Raw genomic sequence first — 21,203 nt, 5'->3', positions numbered from 1 at the left:
TTGTGTGTGGGGCAAGATAAAGATCTGATTTAATTCTTTTGCATGTGGACATCCAGTCTTTCCAACACCATTTGTTGAAGGGACTATCGCTTCCCCATGATGTATGCTTGCCACCTTGTTGAAGATTAGTTGGTCATATATGTTTAGGTTTATTTCTAAGCTATCTTGTTCATTGGTCTATATATCTGTGTTTATGCCAGTATCATACTATTTTGATTATTGTAGTTTTGTAGTAAATTTTTAAATCAGGAAATGTGAGTCCTCTTTGTTCCTTTTCAGGATTGTTTTAACTATTCACAGTCCCTTGATAGTCCATATGATTTTAAGATGATATTTGTAATTTCTGCAAAAAACCATGGGATTTTAATAGAGTTGGCACAGAAATTGTAGATACCTTTGGGCAATATTGTCATGTTAACAATATTAAGTTATCTAGTCCATGAACATAGATGGCTTTCTATTTATTTAGATCTTCTGTAATTTCTTTCAGCAATGTTTTATAGTTTTTAGTGTACAACTCTGTTGCCTACTTGGTTAAATTTATCCTTATTTTATTTTTTTGATGCCATTGTAAAGGGAATTGTTTTCTTAATTTTCTTTTTGGATTGTTCATTACTAGTGTATGGAGTTGCAACTGTTTTCTTGCATGTTATTTTTGTATCCTGCAATTTTGCTGAATTCCTTTATTAGCTCTAACAGTCTTTTGGAGGCGCAGAATATTTAAGGTTTTCTTTTTCTGTTTTTTAGACATGGTGTTGCTCTGTCACACAGGCTGGAAAAGTGGTGTGATCATAGCCCAATGCAGCCTCAAATTCTTGGGCTCAAGTGATCCTCCTGCCTCAGCCTCCTGAGTGGCAGGACTGCAGGCATGCAGCACTACACCCAGCTAACTTAAAACAATTTTTTTTACAGACAAGGTCTTGCTATGTTGCCCAGGCTGATTTTGAACTCCTAGTCTCAAGTGATCCTCCCACCTTGATCTCCCAAAATGCTGGAATTACAGGGTGATGCATTATACCTGGCCCATTTAAAGATTTTTACATGTAAGATCATGTTATCTGTGACAAGATATGATTTAACTTCTTCCTTCACAATTTGGATTAATGTTTCTTTCTTGCCTAATTGCCCTAGATGGAGCTTCCAGTACAGTAGTTCTCCCCTTATTTGTGGTTTTCCTTTCTGAAGTTTAAGTTACCCATGGTCAATCATGGTTGGAAAATATTAAGTGGAAAAGTCCAGAAATAAACAATTCATACGTTTTTAAATTGAGTGCCATTTAATAAAAGGATGAAATCCCATGCTGTCCCACTCCATCCCACCTGATATGTGATTCATCCCTTTGTCCAGGATATCCAAGGTGTATGCACTGCCAACCCACTAGTCACTTAGTAGCCACTGGTGTTATCAGAAAAAGCATAGAATATGTACGTGGTCCCAGACTTGTGATGCTTCAACTTAGGATTTTTTGACTTTATGATGGTGTGAAAGTGATACGAATTCAGTAGAAATTACACTTTGTGTACCCTTACAAAATTCTGTTTTTCACATTCAGTACAGTATTCAATAAATTGTATTAGACATTCAAAACTTTAGTATAAAATAGGCTTTGTGTTAGATGAGTTTGCCCAACTGTAGGTTAATGTAAATATTCTGAGAACATTTAAGATAGCCTAGGCTAAGCACTGATGTTCAGTATGTTAGGTATAATAAATGCATTTATGACTTAACATTTTCAATTTATAATGGGTTTTTGGGATGTAATCATATCATAAGTCAAGGAGCACAGTGTAGGCTCCAGCCCTATATGTGGTTTCAGGCATTCACTGGGAGCCTTGGAACAACCCCCGCCCCCCGCCCCGCCCATGGGTAAGGAGTGACTATTATATTATATTGAATGGAAGTGGTGAAAGCAAGCATCCTCATTTTGCTGCTGATCTCAGGGGAAAGGCTTTCAGTCTTTCACCAGTGAGTATGTTAGCTGTGGGTTTTTCAAATATGGCCTTTATTATATAGATGATACTCCCTTCTATTCTTAGTTTGAGTGCTTTTTATCATGAAAGGATATTGAATTTTGTCAAATTCTTTTTCTGCATTAAATGAGATGACCATGTGTTTTTCTCTTCATTCCATTAATGTGGTGTGCTACATGGATTGATCTTTGTAGGTGAACTACCTTGCATTCCAAGAATTAATCCCACTTGGTCATGGTATGTAATCTTCTTAAAATGCTGCTGAAATCAGTTTGCTAGTATTTTCTTGAGGATTTTTGCATCCGTTTTCATAAGGAATATTGGTCTGTAGTTTTCTTTTGCTATAGTATCTTTGTCTGGCTTTGGTGTCAGAGTAAATGCTGGCCTTATGGACGGAGTTGAAGAGGTGTTCTCTTTTCAGGTTTTTGGAAGAATTTGAGAAAAAATGGTGTTAATTTCCCTTCTAATGTTTGGTAGAATTCACCAGTGAAACCATTCAGCCCTGGGCTTTTCTTTGAGGAAAGATTTTGATTACTGATTCAGTTTCCTTACTAGTTACATATCTATTCACATTTTCTATTTCTCCATGAGTGAGTTTTGGTAGAATGTATGTTTCTGGGAATTTGTTCACTTTACCTCGTTATCAAATCTGTTGCCATGTAATTTATCATATATTTTCTTATGATGCTTTTTGTTTCTGTAAGGTTGGTATAATGTCTCCCTTTGATTTCTCATTCTAGTAATTTGAGCCTTCACTTTTGTGTCATGGTCAGTCCAGCTAAAGGTTTGTTAATTTTGTTGATATTTTCAAGAAAACAAAATTTGATTTTGCTTATTTTCTGTATTGTTTTTCTGGTCTCTATTTCATTTATTTCTGTTCTAATCTTTATTATTACTTCCTTCTTACAGTTTTGGGTTTAGATTGCTTTTTAATCTAGTTCCTTAAGGTATACAACGTAGGTTATTGATTTGAAGACTTTATTCTTTTCTGATGTATGTATTTACACCTATAAACTACTTTCTTAGCACTACTTAACCCGCATCTCATAAGTTTTGGTATGTTGTGTTTTTATTTTCCTTTGACTAAAGGTATTTTCTAGTTTCTCTTGTGTGTTCTTCTTTGACCCATTAATTGTTTAAGAGTGTGCTAGTTCATTTTCGTATATTTGTGGATTTTCCAGTTTTCTTTCTGTTATTGATTTCTAGTCTCATTCCATTTTGATTAGGAAAGATATTTTGTAAGAGTTGTATATTTTTACATGTATTAAGACTTATTGTGTAGCCTAACAAATGATTTATCCTGAAGAATGTTCCATGTGCCCTTGAGAAGAATGTGTGCTCTGCTCTTCTTGAGCAGTGTTTTGTACGTGTCTGACTGGTTTGTGGTGTTCAAGTGTCTTATTCCCTCCAGTTGTTCTATCCATTTTTGATAGTTGGGCATCTAAGTATCTAACCACTATTGTAGAAAAGTCCATTTTTGCTTCATATATTTTAGGGCTGTGTTAGGTGTGTATGAATTTATAATTGTTATATCCTCTTGCAGCATCAAATTTTGTATCAATATAATGTCCTTCTTTGTCTCTTGTAAACTTGTTAGATTTAAAGTCTCTTTTATGTTACTATTTGCATGGAATATTTTCTCTGTCCTTTTACTTCCAGCTCTTTTGTATCCTTATATCTAAGTGATTCTCTTGTAGCATATGTATGGATGCTGGGTTATATCCAGTCATCCAGTTTGTGCCTTCTCATGTTTAAACTTTAAATAGATTAAACAGGAGAGTTTAATCCATTTACATCTAACCTGCTAACTAATAAATGAAGATTTATTTCTGCCATTTGTTTTCTGCATGTCCTATTTTTTTGTTCCTCGGTTTCTCTATACTGTCCTTTTTGTATTTGGTAATTTTTTTGTAGTGTATCACTTTGATTCCCTTGTTTATTTTACTGTATGTTTTTAGTTATTTCTGGGTTGTTACTTGGGAATTACAATTAACATCTTAAATTTATAACAAGGTTGTTTGAATAGTATCAACCCAGCTTCAATTGTATATAAACACTCTCATTCTATACATCTCTTTTCCTTCCCCTTTTTAGTATTACTGTCACAGTATACATTTTTATACATTGTACACCCATTAATATATATTTAAAATTATTGTTTTATATACTTGCCTATTGTCATATAGGAAAAAGAGAGAAGTTACAACCCCAATAAAATGCAATAATGTGGACTTTCATACTTACCTACGTAGTGGCCTTTATCTGTGTTCTTTATTTTTAATTATGTCATCACTTTACTGTCTGTATACTTTTGTCTCAGCCTGAAAGACTCTTTTCAGCATTTCTTCTAGGGCAGGTCTACTGGTAATGAATTTCCTCAGCTTTTGTTTCTATAGAAATATGTATTATTATTATTATTATTATTATTATTATTATTATACTTTAAGTTCTAGGGTACATGTGCACAACGTGCAGGTTTGTTACATATGTATACATCTGCCATGTTGGTGTGCTGCACCCATTAACTCGTCATTTACATTAGGTGTATCTCCTAATGCTATCCTTCCACCCTCCCCCCTCCCCACAATAGGACCCGGTGTGTGATGTTCCCCTTCCTGTGTCCAAGTGATCTCATTGTTCAATTCCCATCTATGAGTGAGAATATGTGATATTTGGTTTTCTGTTCTTGCAATAGTTTGCTGAGAATGATGGTTTCCAGCTGCATCCATGTCCCTACAAAGGATACAAACTCATCCTTTTTTATGGCTGCATAGTATTCCATGGTATATCTGTGCCACATTTTCTTAATCCAGTCTGTCACTGATGGACGTTTGGGTTGGTTCCAAGTCTTTGCTATTGTGAATAGTGCCGCAATAAACATAAGTGTGCATGTGTCTTTATAGCAGTATGACTTATAATCCTTTGGGTATATCCCCAGTAATGGGATGGCTGGGTCAAATGGTATTTCTAGTTCTAGATCCTTGAGGAATCGCCACACTGTTTTCCACAATGGTTGAACTAGATCTTAATTTATGTTTCATTCTTGAAAGATAATTTTGATGGATATAGAATTCTTGGTTACCATTTCCCCCAGAACTTTTAATATCCAACTGCTTTCTGACCTTAAAGGTGTTTTATTGGAAGTCAGTTTTTAATCTTATCAAAGATCCCTTGTGTATAACAAGCCATTTCTCTCTTGCTACTCTCCAAATTATTTCTTTGTCTCTGGATTTCAGCAAGCTGGGTGTAATGTGCCTTGGTGTGGATCTCTTTGAATGTATCCTGCTTGGACTGCATTCATTGTACATCTTAGATGTGTATATTAATTTCTTTCCTCATGTTTGGGAACTTTGGGACCATTATTTCTTCAAATAAATATTTAGAGAAACCTTTTTCTCTTTTTCTCTCTGGAGCTCCTGTGAGTATGTTGGTATGTTTCATGGTATCCTATAAATCCTTCAGGCTCTTTTCATTTTTCTTCACTCTTTTTTCTTTCTGCTCCTCAGACTGGTTAATTTCAAGTTTGCTCATCTTTCCTTCAGCCTGCTCAAAACTACTGTTAAACCCTTTCAGTGAGTTTTTTGTTTGTTTGTTTCAGTTATTGTACTTGCCAGTCCAAGAGTTTCTGTTTGACTTGTTATTATAGTTTCTGTCACTTTATTCTCATTTTGTTCGTACATCATTTTCTTGATTTCCTTTAGTTTTTCATCCATAATTTCCTTTAGTTCATTGAACATATTTAAGGCATTTGACATAATGTCTTTGACAAATAGTTCCAATATCTGATCTTCCTCGGGGATACCTTCTTCAAATTCTTTTTTGTTCCTGTGAATGGACTCTTCTTTCCTAATTCTTCATATGTTTTGTAGATCTTTCTTGATCATAACTGAACATTTTGAGTGTTCTGTTGTGGTAATTCTGGAAATATATTTCTCCCACTCATTAGGGATTATTGAATCTTCCTTGTTGAGGGCTAGAACCATCTGTTTATGACTTTTCCAAATTATTTTTGCAAGGTGTGTTCCTTGTTGTGTATTGTCACTGAACTTTCTGTTCCATTGTTCCTGCAGTCAGCCAGTGACCTGACAAAGATTTCCATAAATGTCTGGCTACCAAAGCGGAGGGAAAGTATTGCCTTTTATAATCTCCTGGAAGCTACTTCAGCCTGTGAGGGTTGAAACAATGACTGCCAGCCTTTGTGATAGCCTGTCAGCAATCAAAAGGAGTATCAGTGCTCAGGACACAGTGCTGGTGGTCAGAGGACAAGGTCCTTACTGCCCACCCTGGCTTCAGCAAGCTGCACCTGGAATATGACCCAGCCCTGCTTCAACTTTTTGTGGCAGAGGTGGGAGGTGAAGGGTGCAACCAATATCTTATGAGAGGCTGAAATTCACTGAAATTGATTGACATTTACCAGCTTCTTCACCAGTCTTTCTCCTTGGTGCTGAAAGCATTTGACTAGACCCCAGAGTTCCAACATATTTGATTCATGTAAGTTCCATGGTTATTTAGGTAAGGGGATACATTTTTGGAGCTTCCTGTTCTGCCATCTGCTGTCTAGAGATAGGCTTTTATTTCTTTTGGATAAATACTTAAGAGTGAAGTGGGAAGTATATTTAATTCTTTGGAAACTGCTAAACTGCTTTCCAAAGTGGTAGTACCATTTACATCCCCACCAGCAGTGTGTGCAAGCTCCAGTTGCTCAGGGTACCACATCTTTCCCAACAGTGGGAATGGTCAGGCTTTTAAATTTTAGACATTCTAATAAATATGAAGCTATATTCTATTGTGGTTTTAATATGCATTTCCACAGTACCTAATGATGTTGATTGTCTTGTCATATTCTTATTTGCCATCCTTATTCCATATTTCTCCTTTTGAGAGGCATCTGTTCAGTCTTTTGCTCATTTTTAGTTAGGTTGTTTGCTTTCTTACTATTGAGTTTTGAGGGTTCTTTATGTATTCTGAATACAAGTCCTTTATCAGGTAATGTGATTTGGAAACATTTTCTTCCAATCTGTGGCTTACGTTTTCATTCTTTTAACAGAGTTTTTTGGAGATTATTATTAATCCACTAATTATTATTATTATTAGGTGGGTCATCATATTTAATCATCACAAAATAGCAAAGAGTCTATTATTATTTCTGTTTTACAGGTGAAGAAATTAAGGCTTAGAGGAGTTAGTCATTTGCCTAAGGTCACAAATTAGAAAGTAATGGAGTGAGAATTTGGACGCAGGACCATCCGAGTCCATAGCCTGGGCCCTTCTCTCCAGTTCTGGGCTCATGGCTACCCTGTAGTGCTGGGATGGAGCCTCTCTGGGGTGTTTGGCCCCACTGCCACTGCTGCTAGCGATGCAGGCCTGCCGAGCCCCTCCTGTGTCCCCATCTTTCCATCTCCTTCCTCCAGGCTGGTGGAGGAAGTGAAGGAGCTGTGTGATGGCCTGGAGTTAGAGAACGAAGATGTGTACATGGCAACCACCTTTGGGGACTTCATCCAGCTGTTAGTGAGGAAGCTGCGAGGGGATGATGAGGAGGGCGAGTGCAGCATTGACTACGTGAGTGCTGGGCCCTCCCTGCGGCAGGCCCTGCAGAGCCCTCAGGCAGCTGCATCTATGACTACATAAGACAAGAGGGAAAACCTGGGCATTCAGAAAGCCAGGGCCCTAGGAGCCCACCCTTCAGTTTCCCACACTCTCCCTGCACCCAGGATAGCTGGGGGATGTCAGTACAGTGGGGCCAACTCCCAAAGGATGTTGCTGTCTGATGCTCAGGACATGGGCCAAACTCTGAGTCCCAAGGCATGTGATCAAGATATTAAGAAGAGACTTTTAGTTCCCAGTAAGGAAACAAATAATCCTTGCATTCAACTTGTGTGTATGGAAGTGTGATCAGTAATTGAAAATCTATTCTTTAAAGAGATTAAGAAATCTTCCCTGAGCTATCTTGGTAGACTGCCAACTCCCATAAGAATGGGCTTTGGCGTAGTTTGTTTGGCGGGTAGATTGGAACAAAAGTGGGTGCAGAAAGTACAGGGGGCCAAGGTGGACCCCAGAGTGTCCTTGGGATTGAGGACAAATGACTGATGAGCAGATTTCAGGAAGAAGATGGTATCCCAGAGGTGCCTGCGTTCAGGCAGGAATTGCCAATCCTCAGGGATGTGAGTGGTGGGGGCTGCCAAGGGCCTTACTACCCACTGGCATTTCCTCTGTCTGAGAGTCCTCTTAGCCCACCCTGAGGAGGCTGAGGAACCAGCCCAAGGCGGCACGAGGAGTAGGTGGAAGCGCAGGGCTCCCGCCAGGCAGCCTGGCCTCAGAGCCTGTCCTTCATCTCTCTCCTGCTCAGCTGTTACCCACATGCAGCTCTGAAGCCCCAGGAGGCCCCTGGGCAGTACGCGTGTGTGGCTGTGTGGTCCTCTGTGTATGCCTCCTGTGCCCTGCATGGCTTTGTGCTTGTCACTGGGGCCTTTCTTTCAGGTGGAAATGGCAGCGAACAAGCGCACCCTCCACATGCCCCACCAGCTTTTCATCGGGGGGGCGTTCGTGGATGCTGAGGGCGCCAAGACCTTTGAGACCATCAATCCCACCGATGGAAGTGTGAGTGCAAGCCCAGAGCCCCTTCTCCACATTCCCCAGCCTCCCTGTCCTTCCTTCCCTGCCCCCACTGGCCTCTCAGGGTCCTGACCCTGAGAGCCTCTGCTTGGACGCATGCCTTTGAGAGGGACGGGAAAGGATGCCAGTTCGTTTCCAACCAACCCTACTGCAGTGGACTAGAGAGGAGGTGCAGGGTGGTGGTGGGAGGCAGGAGGGCTCAGAAGGGTCTTGCACCTGCTTCAGAGACTGGGAACAGAGTTCCTTCTACCCCAAGGAAGAAATTAGGCCACTGCCACACCTCCACACTTCAGCAGTAGCCCCACTGTGAGAACTACTTTGTCTAATACTTGAGCCCTCCACCATTAGGACATTCTTCCTCAACTTGAGTCCCGTGTTTGCTGCTCTCTCTTGACTGTGACCTTGTGGCATCATGAGCCAAAGCATGCCTGTGGTAGATACACACATGAGTATATCTGAAACACAGGTTTCAAAGCCAGGCTTGCTCTTATGACTGCACACTGATATTTTTCCATCCTGTCCATCCAATAGAATCAGCTGAGTCCTTGCAGAAGACAGAGAGCACACTCAAAATGAGTCATTTGAGGGGAGTTAATGAAAGACTCATCTGTAAAGGGAGAGGGAGGGGGTAGGGACACAGGCAGGACAGTGCAGTGCCCTTGGGATGGAGCATCAGGAGGGGCTGAGGATGGGGCCTTGGCAGAAGGGGCATGGCTGTCTGTGGTGGCAGACAGGAGGCAATGGCTTTGCCCTCCCACCCCAGAACCCACTGGCTCCCCTCACCACACCCAGCAGGCACCGAGGTGAGGAAACCTGCACGGATGGCACACTCAGAGCAGGAACAGGGTCAGGACCATGGGGTGTAGACACACAAGCAATCCTCTCCCAGGCCACCATCTTCCCTTCCTGTGTGAGCCCTCCCAGGGCTGCCCTTTGGCCGTGCTTCACCTCCACACCTGCCCATGTGGCTGGGGGCCGCCTCAGTGGAGCCCCAGGAGGTGGCCAGGGAGGCGGGCAGGGGTGTCTGTGTGCAACTGGCTGAAAGAGAACTGGTCATGGCTCTGCTTCCACTATAGGTCATCTGTCAGGTATCCCTGGCCCAAGTCACCGACGTCGATAAGGCAGTGGCCACAGCCAAGGATGCCTTTGAGAATGGACGGTGGGGGAAGATCAGCGCGCGGGACCGGGGCCGGCTGCTGTACAGGTGGGAGCCCAACACGCACCTGCCAGCCGCTGCCACCATCAGCTTCCGAGAAGGGCGGGGGGGCCCTTTGTGTAGAGGCCCCTTTAACTGCCAGGAGGAGCTGCGTCCTGGGGAGGTCATGGGACTGAGGCCATCAGATGGACTAGGCTGGGGCTCCTTGCCTGAGGCTCAGAAAAGGCTTCTCAGAGAAAGGGATGGGAGAAACAGGAGGCATTTCAGCAGAGTGGCCTCGGGAGGTGCCTGGTGGAGGTGAGGAGGTGCGGAAGCCAAGGGCTGCTTCCAAAGTAGGCGCAGGCTGGGCCTCTGAGGCAGGCAAAGCACTTCCCTCGCCAGCCTGGGCTGGAGGGGACTTAGCTCCTGCACGCAGAAGACAGCAAGGGCCAGAGAGGGACTGGTTTGGTCTCTGCTTGCTCAGCCTGGCTCTGACTGCTAGAATCTATAGGTCTCACATTTTCTTTAAAAAAAAAAAAAAAAAAAAATTAAGCCAGAGAGAAAGGGGCCTTCTCTCCTTAGTTCCAGTTCAGACATCTTAGGCAAAAGGACTTATGATGACTTTAGCTTATGACCACAGAGTGATAGGGAGGCTCAGAAGAGAGGTGCTACGCCCCTGGAACCACAGGGCCTGGCGGGAAGGAGCAGTCACCCTCACAGAGGTGGGGTGATGTTCCTGGAAGAAGGGAGGGTGCGGCCAGATGAGCCAAGAGCACAGGCGTCTCGGGGCCTGGATCTTTGCTGGGGTCCTGGGAACCTCTGGGGGTATGAAGCCGAGTTATGGCGTGGTCCCAGCGAGGCTTCTCACCTGGCAGGAGAGACCCTGCCTTGGCCTTGCGGTCGGAATGGCTTCTGTTTCTAGTATACTCCAGAGGCCATAAAAGCCGGGGCAGCCCAGCAGCAGGAAACTAGAGAGAAGAGTTGCAAGAACATGGTTTGCAAAACCTAATGGAGGTTAAGGTTGGGGCAGGGAGGGCTGTGGTAGCCAGGCATGCCCAGACTTTCGTAGGTTCCAGTCCCCTTTGCAAGCCCCTCAATTCTAGAAAGGCACTGGCCATGCCAAGCGGTCCCTAGAGCTCCTGGAGGTCAGGCAGAGCTGTGAAACAGGCACACCAGGTGGTGGGAGAACCTCTGGCCTGGGCCCCGCATGCTTTGGTGGACTACGTGGCCAACAGCGCACGTGGGGTCCCTCCCTCGTCCTCTGCTGCCATCTGGTGGTTTGTGTCATAAGAGCTCCTACTCACCCACAATGACAGTGAGGGAGCACCCTGGGCAGCTGTTAAGTGGACCCTTTCCTGCCCTGTGCAAACTCTCAGGCCCCGTGGAGACCTGGGAGTGCCCATTACTGGTTCTGCCTCAGCTCAGCACAACAGAGGCTGGGTCTAGGTGTCCCGGAGGGGGCAGAACAGGAGCTCCCAGATAAATGGCCGCAGAGCACCCTGTCAGGGTGGGGGACCACCGTTGGTGTAGGGAACATGAAATTCACTGCAGGGATCAGACATTACACAATTGTGGAAGCTGGGAAGAAGGATCCAGAGGGAGAGTTAGACAAGGTTCCTAGGCAGTCCCCTGAACTGATGGACAGGATAGAACCTCCAGGGAGTAGGAGCAGCTGTATCCAGCTGCCAAGTGGGGCCTCAAAGAGGAGCTCTTGGGAAAGACCATGGGGGAGCTGCTGGCTCTGCCCAGATACCACTGTGGTCCATGGTCGAGAATCTGACAGTGGTCCAGGCTGCTGGTGGTCAGTAGGGCTGGCTGAGCCTGCTGAGCACCCCTGCATCTGCCCTGCAGACCTTCAGAGGGAGATGGCGGCAGCTTCACTTCTCCTGCACTGCTACCCTGGCACCCAGGGACCGGGCTCTGGGGAGTATGGGTGCCAGGGTGTCAATTCAGCAGCCTAACTGAGGTGAAAATAGAATAGTCCTGCAAGGCAGCCTCTCAGAGCTTCCCGAATAGTGCACTCGGGTGATGGCTGCTTTAGAAAGTGTGTCCTGGGAACTGGATTGATGACACAGCCATGTCACACACAGGTGGAATTGTCTAGAAATGTGGGGGATTCAAGGGATTGGGGCTGATGAAGGAGAAGGATGTGAGCACGGGAGGCATGGCACACCACAAGCTTTAGTGGGCTGCGGGTTGGGCAGGGTTGCAGAAGACGAGCAGTAAGACTGTCCTGAGGCTGCCGTGTGGGCTTTACCATGTCCAGGTGACAACACAGAATGATGCAGGGGGAGCCTCTGGGTCTGAGGGCTGCTAAGGGCAGTAGCAGCTTTCGCCTTATCACCGCAAGGCCCTGTTTTATCAATGGGCAACAGCTGCTGCTTGAGGTTCCTCCGGGTGTGCAAAGCAGCAGGCCCTAAGTGGCTAAAAACGTACCTATTTGGGCTACTTTAAGCCTAACTGGGAGTGGAAAAATTTGAGTTTGGCGCCAGCAGGCTTTGGAGCAAATGTGTCTCATTTATATAACAAAGAGGCAGCTCCTCTGTCCTCGCAGCTGGGGAGCCCAGTCCTCTGATGGCCGCTAGATGGTGTTTTCACTCTTTTCCGTACCAATCGGTTTTTCTCAGAAACCGATTTACACATGGGCTCTTCTTGCCCAGGGTGGCCTCACTCAGTTTTATGCAGCAAACCTGAGCTGCATAAAACTAGCATAAAACTAGCCCAGCAAAACTGGGCACATGCTTCCCACGTGCCCAGTGCTGTGCTGGAGCTGGGCGCTGCAGAGAGCAGGGAACTGGACGATGCCGTGCCTCCTGCAGCCTGGATTCCAGTGCGCAGGCAAATTGTGATGAAATTATCATCGACGTGAATGTCTGTTACAAACTGTAGTGGTGGGGGAGTGAAGAAAGGCAGAGGAGGTTATCAGAGGATGTGACAGGGAGCTCTCATCAGTCAGAAGGTAGGTGGGGATTCGGGTCGGCTTCCCAGAGGGTACTGCGTTTGAGTCCGTGTCTGAAGCAAGTACAGAAGGCTGGGCTGGGAGGAGAAACAGGAGTGTGGAAAGAGCGTCCAGATGTGCAACACAGCCCCCCAAAAGCCCCAAGGCCGGAGGCCTGACTGACCTGAGCACCTGGAAGAGGCCAATGTGAAGAGGAGGAGGGAGGCAGAGGGGCTCGGCTCTCGTGGCCCCAGAATGAAATGGAAACAGGGCTAGGAGCTGCTCGGCCAGGCACAGAGTTGCAGATGCATCCTGAGTGGCATGGACAGCTGCCACGGGTCCTGGGGGATGTAGGCAGGTGAGGACCGGAGCAGGCCTGGGGTGCATGTGGGCTTCGTGGTGCCTGTGTGCAGAGGGGAGCAGTGTGGGAAACGGCTGGCAGGCTTTGATCCCACACTCACCTCTGGGCCCGAGCTGTCCTGTCTGCAAGGCTGAGTTTGCTCTGGGCCTGTGGTCTCCACTTTCCCTGTCCACCCTCCCCCTAGGGGACGAGAGGGGCACCCTCGTAACTCCCAGGCTGCCCAGAGCTGCACATCCATCAGAATCAAGGGAGGGCAACCCGACCTTGGCATGCTCAGCCTGGAGCCGGTCTGTGTAAAAGCGCCAGCCCCGCCGTTGCTCCCTAGTCAGTCCTCCTGTGATGGGGATAGGGCCCCCTCTCCACCTCTGGAGACACCAGCCTCAGGAGCACGCCCCCACCACCTTGCTTTACTGGTGCTGGAAAGACAGACGGGCTTTCTCCTGGTTCAAGCTTTCTGAAGACAAGCTCGAACTTGTCTTCAAGGAAGGGCGGCCTCTTGGGCCATAACCCCTTTGCTGTCTACAGCAAGTGAGTGAATGCCTCTGTAGGATAATTTCAGAGGAACAGGATAAAGTAGTGGATCCGCAGATATTTCAGGAAGGAAGGGAGGGAAGAGCAAGGAAAGGAGAGAGGGACAGAGGGTGTCATCCTCACAGCCATCCAGCGGAGTAAATGGTGCTGGCCCATTGCGTGGATCAGAAACAGAGGTCCTCACATCTGAGAGTGGCAGATCTGGGGTGGAGGGCAGGGCCTCAGCTCCTTGAAGAAGGGCTTGTGAGGGCAGACGAGGCCGTGCCAGGCCTGAGCCCACCTCCCGCCTCCCCTTACCCTGGCCAGGTTGGCAGATCTCATGGAGCAGCACCAGGAAGAGCTGGCCACCATTGAGGCCCTGGATGCGGGTGCCGTCTACACGCTGGCCCTGAAGACCCACGTGGGCATGTCCATCCAGACCTTCCGCTACTTTGCCGGCTGGTGCGACAAGATCCAGGTGGGGCCCAGGCTCCCACCAGTGTGAGCATACACAGACTGGCCCAGCCGTACAGGGGAACCCCGAGGGCAGCACAGTAGTCTGCATGCTGCACAGCAAATGACCACAGCTGGTGGCTTGGAACAACACCTGTTTATTAGCTTGTGGTTCTGCTGGTGGGAATTCCAGGAAGGCTGGGCTGGGTTCCATGCCGAGGTCTCACAAGGCCAAAGCTAAGGCGCTGGCTGGACTGGGCCTTATCTGGAGGCTCTGGGGCAGAACCTATATCCGGGAGAGTTCTGGTGTTGATAGAGTTCAGTTCCATGTGGTTGCAGGGCTGAGGGTGCAGGTCCTTCCTGGCTTTAGGTCCCTGCCCAAGGCACTCTATCTCCCAGCGGCAGCAGGTCACTGTCGGGCTTGGGATCCCTGTGACACTCTCTTCTGCCTGCTTTGCTGGGGGCTTCTGCAGTTATTCTGGGTTTATGGGCACCATGTCCCTGCCCTAAGGTCAACAGGGACAGTCAACACCATCACAGGAGGGAGTGCTCACCATATCTTCAGGCCCCCACCATCAGTTGTGGAACCTGAGGGCCATTTGTAGAGGCTCCCTGGGGAGACTCACCCCTGCAGCGCTCATGGCATCTCTGCCAGATCTACGCTCCATGGTTCCTCCTCTCCACCAGGGCATGACAGCGACAAGGGAGGTGGGCTGCTTGGTTACCACTCCACTCTGCTGCCATGTAGCTTCTGGCTGCAGCTGGCCCCAGGCCTGGGCTTCCTACACATGCTCAACTGCTTAAAGCTGCGGGGAGGGGGGCACCCGGCCCCGCCCCCACCCTCACCCTTTCTTTCTCCAATGCCAAAGCTAGAGGTTTTGCAGGTACCAGGACCAGTTTCCACCCAAAGGCTCTGCCTGCCAGGCTCAGGGTAGAACAAACACCTTGCCCTCTGGCTGCCCTCCTGCCTGTCTCTCAAGCCTCAGGGCACACTTAAGCTGGTGGCTTTAACTTCTTCCTGGAGCCACTGGGGGAGACTGGTTGCCCAGAGGGGAAGGGGTGTGGACCCTGGGCCCCTGGGTGACTGCCCCATTCCTCTTCCAGGGCTCCACCATCCCCATTAACCAGGCCAGACCCAACCGCAACCTGACCTTGACCAGGAAGGAGCCTGTCGGGTGAGTCCCTGCCCAGGGCGAGGTGCAGCCTCGCGGTGCTTTCCACGCAGTACGTGGGGCTATAGCACACAGCCTGTGGGAGCTCACGCACCCTGTGCGTGTGTTTATCAAACAGCCATCCATGTGCTTCTGGAGCACCTGCTCCATACCAGGCATTGTTGTAAGGACTTAAGGACAATTGTATTTAATCCCCCAGTAACACTGGATCAGTCAGGTCCAGGGTGGGAAACAAGAGTAAACCCAAAAAATGTCCAAAATGGGAATGGTGGTCAGTGTTCACAAAGATGAGGAACTCCTGCACAGCACTGAGGAACAGGAAGCATAGAACAAAGGAGGAACAGTCAGAGGATGAGAGCCGCTCAGCAGGAGGAGTGCAGACCCCGCCGGACGCCGAGCATGTAGGCACCGGGAAATGAACCTGGTGGGAGGCACTTCATCTCGCCACCCAGTGGCCCCAGGGCAGGAGTGGGGAGAAAGGCTTGGAATACAGCCACAGGGTCCTGAGTTTACCCTGCCAGTGGAAACTGGGAAGTGACCACTCCAGGCCATACGTCCTGATTTGGCCCTAGTCCTGGTGAGTCATTCACATGCGTGCCTGAGGAGGCTCACCCAAGAGTGCATGGCCACTGTGCTTGGCTGGTGACAGCAAACACCAGAGTGGCAGGTGCTGGCGCAGCCCTGATCCACGATTTGTGCTGGGAACATGCATGCAGCTGGACCTAGAGAGCCCTAGCCCTGGGTCCACCCTCACTGCACCTGCACATGGTGCCAGAGGAGGACCCGGCCAGGGTGACCTGGGAGCAGGACCCAGCTGGCATCAGCACCACAGTCATTCCCGCCTGCTCTGTGCCCCTTACAGGGTAGGGGACCTCACAGCTGTGGGCATGGCCAAAGGCCCCTCAGCTCCACCTGAATGTGAGAGTGTTTGCAAGGAGAACATGCTCCAATGTCCCTGTGTCACTGCCAGCTCATGCAGATGAACAATCAAGTCCTCAGGCACAGGCTGGAGGAGGCTCCTGTGGGAAAGTGGGCTGTGGACCAGGAAACCTCTCACTCCAGAGCCCCAGGGCGGAGCCAGGCTACAGGTGGAGGCATCGCCTCCAGGGCCCCCACAGAGGACATCGGGCAATGTCTGCACATGGTTTTGGTTGTCCCGACAGAGGAGGTGATACAGGACAGCCCCCCACAACAAAGAACTGCCCCACCCCAAATGTCAGTGGTGTGGAGGCCGAGAAACCCTGCTATGGGGCAGTGGTCAGAGACCTTTGTCGTGCTTTGAGAGGGGCTGGGCTGGGCAGAGTGGGTCATGGCCCACCTGGGGCCACAGGTCAGAACCACACTTCGGTCTGTGAGGCTGCCCACCCTCCCAGCTGCCAGCATGGGGTGGGGGGTGTCCACCCCCATCAGACTGAGGAGGAAACAGACACTCTGTCACCCAGAAGCATCCCTGTGTCACCCTGTGAGGCTGGCCTTGGACCCGGGACACTGGACGCCCGGTCAGCACCCCAGTGTGAACACATCCTGCCCTGGGGCCTGGTACAAGCAGCTCACACAGACCAGGGCTCACCCAAAGGCAGGCAGGCAGGGCCACTGCTGACCACGCGCCTGGCAGGCTGTGATTCTGGAACTAATGGTCTCTGCCTGGCAGGGAGGCCGCCACGGCCTCTGGGCTTCACCCCTCCCCACCTTCACAGGGGACCTCGCCTCAGTGGGAATGTTCTGAAGCCAGAACCCAAGGTTGGAATCCCAGCTCCTCCCCTTTCTAGGGCAAGCTCCCAGCCTGTCTGTACTCAGTCTCCCCAACTGTCAAATGGTAATAAAACAGTCCCGTCCTCACTGAGTTGTTTTGATGGGTGAGTGTCAGGTGTCTAGGGCATGGTGTGCTGTGAAGGAGTTAGGAGGGCTAGGTGAGGAAGCCATGCAGGGCCGGGCCTCCTGGGTGATGGGGCTAAGAGGAGAATTCTGTATGTGGTTCTGAGAAGGAGCAGAGTCCAGCTCTTTCGGATGTTCGTATTAGGAAATTCACAAGAGACTCACAGATCCACTCGGAATCCTCTTGCCCTTGACATGGAATCAAACTCCTCGCTTGACTTTGCAATCCGAGCCTGGTATCCTGGCCCCCTCCCCAGTCCACTGTGGTTGGCTGTGCTGGCCTCGCAGATCCTGGGCTCTCCGCACTCGTGCCCCGCTGAGCACTTGCACCTGTGTCCCACCTCCAGCCCTCACCAGCTGTCCTCCAGCTCTCATCTGTGATGCATCCCTGAGACCTCTGCTCCCAGCCTGCCCTCTCTAATGTATGACCCCATTCTATTCTCTGTGTGACCATTCAGACTGATGCTGCCCTGTGCCCATGCCTGTCATCATCCCAGCACACCTGCAGCGTCCCATACATAGTGCAGAATGACTGAGTGACCGGACCTACAGAGCCCCAGCCCTGGGTCCACCCTCACTGGGCCTGCACGCGGTGCCAGAGGAGGGCCTGGCCAGGGTGAGGGGCTACCCATCTCCTTCCCTGGCCAGTGCCACAGCAAACCCAGCAGTGAGGCTGCCTCATCGGGAGCCCTCTCCCCTCATGTCCTCAGCCGCATCCCGGCCCAACAGCCACTGGAGATCCCTAGTGAGCCAAGCGTTTCTTGGGGACACCAAGAAAGCTTGCTTGGTGTCCCCTGCCCAGGCCCCATGCTCCCAAGAGAGAGAAGGAACTCCACCCTCCACCCTCACCATCCACGCAGCTCCCCAGGAGCATCAGAGGGCAGAGGAGGGACAGGCTTAGGGGTGCACAGCAGGAGAATGGCCCCAAGGGAGGGAGGGACAGTCCTAAGACCCACGGGGTGGTTGTCCACTCAGTCCACTCAGTCTCCAACTAAGAAAGGCCACTAGGAATCAGAGGCAGTAAGGCTAATGAAGGTCGGTTCTCATAGCAACTGGGCAGGGAGGATTCACCTGGGCCTGGGTCCCACAGCCCTGCTCCTTTGACCCTGTGCCGGGGCTGGCTCTGCACACTCCGGTTCCAGGGTTTGGCCTTTCCCCTGACCAGTGAGTGTGGGAGTCAGCTCTGGCTGCTGGAGAAGGGACCACCAATCCAGGGCTTAATCAACGGAAACTTGTCTCACGGTTCTGGGAGCTGGAAGTCTGAGGTCAGATGTCGGCAGAGCTGGTTCCACATGAGGGCTGTGAGAGTCTGTCCTGCCCTCTCTCCTGGCCTCTGGTGGCTGCTGGCAACCTCTGGCCTTCCTTGGCTTGCAGGGAGCCCCCATCTCTGCCTCATGCCCTCTTGGCATTCCCACTGTGAGAGTCTGTCTCTCCATGTGGTGTTCTTTGTATGAGGACAGCATTCCAGCTGGATTGGGGGCCCACCCACCCCGGTGCTACCACATGGTAATTAATTACAATGCAGCGATCTTGTCTCCAAGCAAGGGCATGCCCTTAGACTCTGGAGATGATGGCCTCAGCATACGAACTGGGGAGTGGGGGCACAATTCAGCGCAGAACTGTGGGGCTTTCTGATGTGTTTTCTTTTCCTAGCTCCCCTCAGCCCCCTTCACTGTAACCAACAGCCTCACCCTGCTCCCTGGGAACACTCAGCAGCCCGTGCTGTGCTCCTAATCTCCTGGGTGCGTGTGGGGTGTGGGGCGGCCCCCCTACCCTTTAAGTGCCCCCCGCTGCTCCCCCATGATACCTCACGTGGGTCCTGCCCACCACCTGGGTCTGACTAAGCAGCTGTCTTTTGGGGAAACACCCTGTGATGGTGGTGGGGTGGTGACAGCACGGCTCGTGGTCTGCGGGGCTCTGTGTGGATGTCCTCATCTAACTGTCCAGCGTTCACCCAGAGTGGTGCTGTATGGGGCGAAGGCAGGGCCATGCAGGATTCATACCTGGCCAGTGTGCCAGCTGGTCCCTGGGACTCTGCGGCCTCCCCAGTGCCCACGGTGCTCTGAGTGTGAAACACCTGTGTCTGACCAGAGGCTTGCTCTGGAACCCAGGGTGGTGCTGACACTGGGCACCATGGCTTCACACAGAGCACCCTGAACTCATCGGTGCTGGCTTGCTGACTCTGTCTTCTCTTCTTGAGGACTGACACCTGGCTTCACACAGGACCCTCTCCAGGCCCTCCTGACCCACCCCTGGTGACCCCTGACCCTCTTTAGGTCCCCCTGGCCTGTGTCCTCACCTGTGCCTGCTCGCCATCACCCTCTCTCATTGCCTGTGCCCCAGACAGTTCCACAACTTCCATCAGAAATGGTCCAGTGTCCCAGGTCATCCTGCCCTGCTAGGAAGAGGGGCTGCTGCCAGACCAATTCTTAATGTAGCATCTAGGACCGAAAGAGCAGGCGTGAGCTGCCTCTCAGAGGGACCTTGAGTGTCTTATCAGGAAGCCTGGTTTTGAGAGTGGATGTCAGGCCCTGGGTGAGGGGGAGGGAACTGGCAGGTCACTGTGGGCCTGGTGGAGAAGAGGGACAAAGGCCAACCTCTTTTGTGTGGCAGGGTTTGTGGCATCATCATCCCCTGGAACTATCCCCTGATGATGCTGTCCTGGAAGACAGCTGCCTGCCTGGCTGCCGGGAACACAGTGGTGATCAAGCCTGCTCAGGTGAGCGTGGGCTCACTCCAGACAGGGCCTGCAGGCCACAGAGAGGATCAGGAACTAACTCTATAAGGGAGGAAGGGAAGGGCCTCTCTTGGCCACATGGGCACTGGACGAAGGGTCCTGCTAGTGCCAGCTGTTCTCCATGGCCCTGCTCTCACTGGGCAGAGGCATACGTGGCAGGCAGAACTCTCCAAAGCAGACTCTTTTTCAGCCACGGCTGCTTGAGGCCAGCTGGCTGTGCTGGAACTTGCAGCTGCTCAGGTGAGCAGAGGCAGGGATTTCGGCACTCTGGATTCATGGGGCAGAAACCAGGCCCTGTGCTCTAAGACAGCCTGAATAGTCTATCCACAAAGATAGTGCCACGTCTCTTATGTGGCTTTTGAGACCAGAAGTCCTGGAGAGAAGCGAGGTGAGCAGTGGGATTTGTGGCCCCCATCCCTGCACAGAGAATCTATGCGGTGTGGTGTCTGAGGGGTGTAGGTGGGGGAGTAGAGGCGGGATGTCAAGGGTCACCCAGGCATGCTGGAAAGGTCCTTGGAAGTGAGGACACCCCCAGTGAGCCTCAGTTTCTTCATCTGTACATTGGCAATGACAGCCTGCCCACTGCCTGCCTCCCAGGATGGTGCATGACATAGCAGGGATGGTGTGCCCAGGAGGGCACACACTCGCCAGCTTCTTTGGGGTAATTTCACAGCAAGGGCATTGATGTAATGAAAAACAATAATGATGACTGACATTGATAGTATTTACCCTGAGTCAGGCATGCCTCAAGCATTTCAACATGTATTACAAATTAGATAGTAATTTACATACATTTGCTTATTTAAGCATCACAACAACCCTCTGAGGAGACCTTAACCTCTGGCTTTAGAAACTTTTGCTGTGCAGAAGGGAACCCAGGCCTGGCCGGGGGCTGGAGCCCTGCCAGGAGGAGAAGCTAGGGCACCAGAGGTTGGCCCACCCTGATTCCCAGCTGGTGCTGTGGGCATGCCGGCTGGGCAGGCAAGGCCCCCTCTGGTGGCTTTCCTGGGGTCTTCCTGGTGCCACAGTCTGCAACTACTCCTCCCTGCTTGCTGCTGGGCTGCTGGGAGAGGAAGGCAGGGAGGGAAGGCAGAGCCCCACTTTCAAAAACCTCCTTACCCAGTCTCCTTTCCTGGCCCCACACCCAGGTGACCCCACTCACTGCCTTGAAGTTTGCAGAGCTGACATTGAAGGCTGGCATTCCCAAAGGTGTGGTCAACGTCCTTCCAGGATCTGGTAAGAGCCATGGTCGGGGGCAGGGCTAGGGCTTCCAGCAGCTGGAGATGCCACTGGGCAGAGCAGGCCCTACTGGATAGGGGCATGAGGGCACAGCAGCCTGGGGAGAGCCCAGGCGGGGGCCAGCCTGTGGCAAAGGAGGCTGCTCCCATGGGGAAGAGCGCCTGCACCTGGAAGGGCTTTTGTCTTCAGATGCCCCAGCTG

The 21,203-nt window shown here is 50.1% G+C and overlaps 1 protein-coding gene across 1 annotated transcript in view; it reads left to right on the top strand.

Annotated features, from left to right (window-relative positions):
• ALDH1L1 (aldehyde dehydrogenase 1 family member L1) overlaps positions 1-21,203 on the top strand; it is an 81,204-nt gene that overhangs the window by 39,456 nt on the left and 20,545 nt on the right. The window contains exons 10-16 of the mRNA XM_023215303.2: positions 7,382-7,529; positions 8,448-8,567; positions 9,659-9,786; positions 13,854-14,004; positions 15,084-15,154; positions 19,640-19,745; positions 20,912-20,999. Of these exons, the coding sequence (XP_023071071.2) occupies positions 7,382-7,529; positions 8,448-8,567; positions 9,659-9,786; positions 13,854-14,004; positions 15,084-15,154; positions 19,640-19,745; positions 20,912-20,999 (812 nt within the window). The remainder of the gene's footprint in view (positions 1-7,381; positions 7,530-8,447; positions 8,568-9,658; positions 9,787-13,853; positions 14,005-15,083; positions 15,155-19,639; positions 19,746-20,911; positions 21,000-21,203) is intronic.

This window comes from Piliocolobus tephrosceles, chromosome 2 (assembly GCF_002776525.5).
Source record: "Piliocolobus tephrosceles isolate RC106 chromosome 2, ASM277652v3, whole genome shotgun sequence".
NCBI classification, from domain to species: domain Eukaryota; kingdom Metazoa; phylum Chordata; class Mammalia; order Primates; family Cercopithecidae; genus Piliocolobus; species Piliocolobus tephrosceles.
This window is presented reverse-complemented; position numbering and strand designations above follow the sequence as displayed.